The sequence below is a fragment of the Camelina sativa genome, chromosome 19 (genome assembly GCF_000633955.1).
Source record: "Camelina sativa cultivar DH55 chromosome 19, Cs, whole genome shotgun sequence".
Taxonomy (NCBI): Eukaryota; Viridiplantae; Streptophyta; class Magnoliopsida; order Brassicales; family Brassicaceae; genus Camelina; species Camelina sativa.
The window spans coordinates 15,745,548-15,753,266 of record NC_025703.1 but is presented as its reverse complement, the minus strand read 5'-3'; the positions used below and the strand labels follow the sequence as shown (position 1 = coordinate 15,753,266).

General features: G+C 34.6%; 1 protein-coding gene and 1 pseudogene across 1 annotated transcript; one reads left to right on the top strand and one right to left on the bottom strand.

Annotated features, from left to right (window-relative positions):
* LOC104767863 (uncharacterized mitochondrial protein AtMg00810-like) lies at positions 1,615-2,415 on the top strand. Its single transcript, XM_019240911.1, has one exon. The coding sequence runs from the start codon at positions 1,615-1,617 to the stop codon at positions 2,413-2,415; it is 801 nt and encodes a 266-aa protein (XP_019096456.1).
* LOC109130844 lies at positions 3,391-4,464 on the bottom strand (annotated as a pseudogene).

The following is a 7,719-nucleotide window of genomic DNA, read 5'->3' as shown; positions in this document are numbered from 1 at the left end:
TGGTCATTCTGATGTCTGGACCTCACCCGTTCCCAGCATCACAGGAATAAAATACTATGTTTTTTATCTCGATCATTTTACTCATTTTCTTTGGGTTTTTCCTTTGCGCAAAAAGTCCGACGTTTTCTCAACCCTTTTAACATTCATGGCTTATGTGTCTAATCAATTTGGCCGCAGCATTAAAGCTTTACAATGTGATAATGGTGGTGAATATCAAAACCAAACGTTTCTCACTCATCTCTCCACTCATGGCATCGCCCCTCGCTTCTCTTGTCCTCATACTTCTCAACAAAACGGCAAAGCCAAATGCACTCTCCGCACACTTAACAACTATGTTCGTTCCCTTCTGTTTCAAGCATCAATGCCTCCTCCATATTGGGTCGAGGCACTTATGATGGCAACTCACCTATTCAACATCCTACCATCTTACTCCGTCAACAATTCGCCTCCCTTCAAAAAGCTCTTTAACAAACCACCCACCTATGATCATCTGCGGGTTTTTGGCTGCTTATGTTACCCAAATCTCCTTCCGTAGCACCTAATAAACTTGCTTCTCGTTCTACAGCTTGTGCATTCCTCAGTTATCCACCTAAGCACAGAGGATACCGTTGCCTTGATCTTACCACTCGCAAGGTAATTATCTCTCGTCATGTTATATTCGACGAGTCAAACTTTCCTTTCTCCAAAAATGTTCCAAATACTCCACCTGTTACTCCTGAACCACCCGTGCCTTTGTCACCTTCGCCTCTTCTTCGTCTAAACCCCATCCAAACACCGAAACCCTCGGCCGTTCCGCAGCCGCCTCCCTCTCCGGTACCGGTACCCTTGCCGGCTCCGGCTCCACAAGTGGTTCCTCCACCTTCACCATCTCACCCTATGATGACATGCAGTAAACAAGGTATCTCTAAACCTAGACAACCACTATCTCTTCATACTACCACCCTCTCTCCTCTTCCTTCCTCCCATCTTAAAGCCTTAGAGGATCCAAACTGGAATCAAACCATGCATGAAGAGTATAACGCTCAAATTAAAAAGAGGACGTGGGATCTTGTACCACGGCCCGAGAACACTAAAATTGTGTGTTCGATGTGGCTTTTTACCCATAAATTTGGTGCATATGGCAATCTTTTTAGGTACAAAGCACGCTTGGTAGCAAATGGAAAATCACAAGAAGTGCGTATCGATTGTGACGAGACCTTCAGTCCCGTCGTCAAGCCAGCCACCATCCGCCTCGTTCTTGAACTATCTCTCTCTCGTAAATGGCCGATCCACCAACTCGACGTGAAAAATGCCTTCCTCAACGGCACCCTCGATGAAAAGGTATACATGCATCAACCACCGGGCTTCCGTGATCCAGAAAAACCTGACCACGTCTCCTTACTCCGGCGTTCCCTCTACGGCCTCAAACAGGCTCCAAGAGCTTGGAATCACCGCTTCGCTCAATATGCACGTCGTATTGGTTTTGTCCAGAGCAAATTCGACTCTTCTCTTTTCGTTTACCATCACAACACTGGCACAGCGTATCTTCTTCTCTATGTTGATGATATCGGTCTCACCGCTTCGTCAACATAACTACTCAACCAGATCATTTCTTCCCTCAGCAAAGAATTTGAGATGACCGACCTCGAGGAGCTTCACTACTTTCTCGGTATCTCCATCAAAAGGAACACCTCTGGCCTATTTCTCAATCAATGCAACTACGCGGCGGATATACTTCATCGCGCTAACATGACACACTGCAACCCTTGCACAACTCCGGCCGATACTCACACCAAACTCGAAGCCGCCGTTGGTCCCTCTGTTGCAAACCCAACGCTCTACCAGAGCCTCGTCGGCGCCCTGCAATATTTAACCTTCACTCACCCGGACATCTCTTTTGCCGTCCAACAAGTCTGCTTATTTATGCATGATCCACGTGAGATTCATTTTAAAGCACTTAAACGTATTCTTCGGTATGTTAAAGGCACGCTTGACTTTGGACTCCAGCTATATCCGACCACATCCACTGGTTTAGTTGTTTACACTGACGCTGATTGGGCGGGCTGTCCTACGACCCGACGCTCCACTTCAGGATACTGCATCTTCCACGGTGACAACCTCATTTCATGGTCTGCCAAGCGTCAGCACACCGTCTCCCGTTCCAGTGCTGAAGCCGAGTATAGAGGCGTCGCAAATGCCGTCGCGGAGACAACTTGGCTTCGTAACATTCTCCTTGAGCTCCACCGTCCTTTGTTAAAAGCCACCTTGGTATACTGTGACAACGTCAGCCCCCTGTATCTTTCTTCCAACCCAATCCAACATCAACGCATGAAACATGTCGAGTTCGACCTACACTTTGTGCGTGAATGTTGCCCTCGGCGCTGTCAAGGTTCTACACGTTCCTTCTTCACACCAATATGCGGACATCTTCACTGAGGGACTACCAACTCCTTTATTCAATGAATTTCGCAACAGTATCAGCATCATTCGCAATGACACTACGATTGCGAGGGAGTGATAGACAAGGGATTACATAATATTCTGTTTCCATATGTGTATGATATTACTTGCAAAGCATTCATCCACACTTGTATATATACGTGACATAATATAATAAGAAAGGGGCATCGAGTCTTCCTTTATAACACATACAAATTGAAACTAGAGAAATACAAAGCAGATAATGAAAGAGGTTCCATGAGTTTTCCAAGTGGGTGCTTAGTTTTTGGATTTTGCTTCTTTGAAAATCTATATTTTACCATTCAAGATTTTCAAAAAATAGATTCCCTTACATTTAGGAAAACTAGTTTTTAAGTGGTTTTTTCTAATATCAACCAAAATTCAAAAACTAAAATTTAAAAAACATAAACTATCTAAAAACTAATAACCATTCATGGTCTTGCAAAAAAAAAAAAATTAATACGTATGCATAATGCACTTAGGTAGGGATAACAGTAACTATTTATGGGATCGTGTTATATAAACTAAATGTCTCACTCACTATGCAACAAGTTGTTGCCAGCAACTAAGGTGTCCAAGTTTCTAGCCCCTAGAGGATTCATTCAGATATAAATCTTCTTTTTGTGAACACTAGATCCGTGATAAACTGATCCCAAACACGGCTTTTTCTATTAACTGCGAATATAGGACAAGTCACAATTATATACACTGAAAATATCATCTTGGACACAATAATGAAAAGAATATAAGTTTTAGAATCATTCAAGATCTATCACTAATCGCAAAAGAAACTTGAATAGTTTGATAAGACATATAAGGATATAACTAATAATATTATTCCACCGGCAGGGGAAACAAAAAAAATCGTTTGAAAACTAGTAATATAAATTAGCAATGCGTAAATTAGTGTGATCGTTATGAATCAATTGCTCCGGTACTTTTATACCTTCTTCAAAGAATTTGAACCAAACTTGGAACATAATTGACGAGAAGTTGGCATTTAGATTTCGCATCGTGATGATCCACTTGTATGGATTTATTTTCTCCCAAAACGTGTAAGAAGGTGTTAGAGATCCCATTTTTACCACGACACACTAAAACTTTGTTATGCGAGCCAACCAAGAAATTCATAGCATTACAAACGCAAAAATGCTTTGGGATATTGGCTAAAGTAACTGATAAGAACTTGATCCATGACGCGTCTCCGTTACTCTCAATCTTATTTGCAATCCATATATTTATATAAGGTGCCCTATTTTGGATCTGCGCATGTACATCCATGTCTTGAGTAAGCAAACAAAGTCGTTGTTGCTCTTCTCTAGTCACTGATACGCTGAAAATATGATAAGAATGACGATCACCTGGAAGAGACACACTTCTGAAACTCTCTGTTGTAAAATCAAAACTTTGTAAGAAATGCACCTTGTCTTTACTATAAGCAAGCCAGTAAGTATTTCCATTCACAGACATGAGATGGCCCCTCCACGTTTCTATGTACCAGTCTGTTGTCTTACCAACAACCCTCCACGAACTAGAGGTAAAGTCATAGATTTCGTACTCAAGTAAGTATGGCATAACTTCACCAAATTGTTGCATCCTCAAGATTTTGTACTTGTTTCTTGAGGTTTTATCGAGAGCAAAGTAATCTAACTTCCTCTAGGAGCTTCTGGGTTGAATCCAACTGGTTTCACGTGAATACGGGTTCCAAACAACCAGTCTATGGTCTTTGGTGGTGCATAGCAATAAGCCGTCGCAGTGTAAGATGTTCCATATTTTGACTTCTTCTGAAGACTTGGAAAGAGGATCTTTCAGGCTAAATTGATCTGTTACCATTACCTTGTTGTTGTGAATTTCGCTGAGATTGACACTCATTAGATAAACCCTAAAATCAATCAACATGATTACCGGTAGTCTCACATCTTTGATCAGAGCATTCCATCTTTTCGATACACATCGTAATCGTGCTAGAGAAGCTGTTGAAGCCTTATCGAGTATTTCCACTACCAACTCCTCTGGGAGATACATTGTGCTTGAAATTAGGTTGAATACTTGGGAAACAAGAGACGATTTGTTTTAGACCTAAAAAGACAATCAAATCGGTTGATGTGTCTGGATTTGTGGCCCTGTAGTCCTATTAGGAGAGGCCCACGGCTTCCACTGGAATCAAAAGTTTTGCGTTTCGTAATTTCGTCATTAATAAGAAAAAAAACTACACCATTACGTTTGTTTTATCATTAAGTTTATATTTCAAAATGTGATCTGCTGAAACAGGTTTCTAATTATACATACATATGAAATCAAATAAAGATACATGTTGCAATTTGAACTATTTTATAAATTTGGTTTTTAGTTTACGATATCTATACAAAGTATATTAGATCCGCGTATTTACATGGACATATATTTCAAATGTTGATTTTATATTTATTTGGTATTTTATTAAAAAAACGAGATTTTGTGTTCACGCACCCATTTATTTTAACCCTATATCATAATAAAACTATATTTAAATTCTATGCACTCAATCTCAATGAATAAAATTAATAATTTTCATATCAAAACAATATATGTGCCTTATATTAAATTTTTATTTTACTTAATAATAAAGAGTTTGGTTGGTGAAGATAAAGAAAGCAATACAAGTAGTACATCTTTTAATTTAGACCAATCACAAAAGCATTATTAAAAATTTTACTCTTATTTTTTATCTACATCTTTCATGTACTGTTCTTTATCACAACTAGTTTGCATTATTTTGTAACAGCTTACCATTCTAGTCTATAGTGTTTTTGTACAGCTTTATATATGTTACCAATCAACCACAAAATAAATTAATATTAATAAAACAAAACTCTAAAAAAAAAATGAAAACTAATATTATCACATATTTGAAAAACTAACATTATCTTATATATATTTGTTCCATATTTTGTAATCTCATAGGTAATAATTTTACTACTCGTCTCACTTATTTTATATAAAACTATACTAACATGTATATATATAAATCAAAAATTCATATAAGTTTATTATTTTTCTCAAATTTATTACGCTATCCTGAATATTAGAAGTAAAAACAAATGAAATTAAAGGTAAATTTAATAATCTCAAGAGACTAAAAGAACAATTTATATATAATATGTAAACATATGTTCTAAGTAACGTAAAAATGAGCTTTTTTTTGAAAAACTTTTCCTAATAATTTTAAGATTTGACAAAAAAAAGAAAAGAGAACTTATGAAAGAGTTTATATAATTTATATGTAGCTTTAGTTGATTATTATATGAAACATCCTCATAAAAATAGAACAACCTCATAAGAAGTTAATTTATTACAAAAGAAAGTTTTGATAATAGAACGTAGTTTAATCAATGTAGATGTATTTGAAGAAACTATTTTATTATGAGAAAATTTATTAGTTTATATACAAGTGAGTATTAACAATCATTTTTTATTAGGATTAATAATTGACTGTCTAATTTCTTTAATTATGATATTTTACTATTTAATAATTAATCGTATAATTTCCTTAATCTTATTTTTTTGTGTGTAAAATTAGTAACTTAAAACTAAAAATAGTATTCTCTTTTTATTTATGTATAATATTATTCTGGAATTGATTGATTTTCCGGCACAAAAATTATAATATTAATATTATATTAATTACTTTCTGACAAATGATAAATTTATGGTAACTATATAAAATATTGATAAATAATACCACATTTTTTTTTGTCGTCTAAAATAATACCACATTTAGAAAAATAAATAATTATTAAAAGAGCATTGAAAAATGATACAAGTATAATTAAATTTAGTGAATATAAATTTGGGAAAAATGACAATGTCGTAGAATAGAACATTAGTTATCAGTTTATTAGAGCATGAACTTGAAATAATTTTACTTTATTATAATCCTATGTTTTACAAATAGTGTCATTATAGCATTTTTGACACATATTAAGAAAAAATTATAAATTTTTCTTATGCCCTTTTGTAATACATTAAATTAAATTCTCTCTACTATTAATAAACTGAAATAATAGGATTTATAATTGATATTTTGCTGGTCAATTTTGTCTTGGAAATACAAAGTGTCATTCTCTTTGAAACAAAATGTTTATTTTAAAATGATACTCTTTGTAAAACGGAGGGATTATATATAACATATAAGAGATATGGAAAGAACCTGACAGTCATTCTGAAATAAAAGCGAAAGGTGGATTTAGGATCATTCAAGATCAATCACAAAGCGTAACTGTCATCAATGGTCTTGGTTTATACATAAGAAACCAGAATATCTATATTAACATTTTTAAAGTACATTTTATTTTATATCCTTTAAGCTATACTTATTTACAAAATTAATTCCTACAAAATTGCAAAAAATAATAACTAAAATACGGCAATTCAAAATCGAATACTCAATTAATATGTCTATAAAATCGTTACACCAATTTGATTCCTAAAGTATCTCTTCTAAATTTATTTCTATTTTCCTAAATCAATTTTTGTTTATACTTATACAATCTTTACATTTAACATCATATTCCTAAATTCATATCTTGAATCGAGTATTATCCTTATAATATCTCCACTTCATTGCTATTTTCCTTTATCAATTAAAATCTTATTATATAATATGGTTATATGGTGGGACGGGTTATAAAACTTGACGGGTTTGAATTAACATTATTATAAATTTAAAATATTATTAATTTGATGTTAAAATACGCGCTAAATCCTCATTTAATTATTTGGTCAACATTACAAATATTAAAATATTAGACATATCAAATCAAGGTAATTTAACTAAATTCTGTAAAACAATTAAATCATTAGCAAAATTGTGTCTTAATCAGGTAATATATTATAAATTACTTATTATGCATGTTATTATTTATACTAATAATGAACAATTCAAATACTACTTAACTAAATATAACAAACAAATCAAAGTTAAAATTATGTTATATAAAAATATTGTCCCGCGGAATCGAGTCCATTTGTAGGAAGTAAGTCCATTTGTAGAAGGCACCATCACATCAGAAATCGAGTCCTGCTCCCTACGAACGTAGGGATTTGACTAATGGGCCGGCCAGTTGTACCCCAATGGTTGACAAAAAAAATTGTCCCGCCGTATACCGTGGTTTAAAATCTAGTTGTAGTTTAGTTAAGAGAGACAACCAACATGATCCACTGGCAGTGATAAAAGTGAACGTCGTTGCCACAACCTCTTCCTGACCCGTTGGACGAAGGCAATTCTTCTTCCTCTTCGGA

Bases quoted from the DNA above. Each gene is read 5' to 3' on its own strand.
- LOC104767863 (XM_019240911.1), top strand. From the start codon at position 1,615: ATGACCGACCTCGAGGAGCTTCACTACTTTCTCGGTATCTCCATCAAA.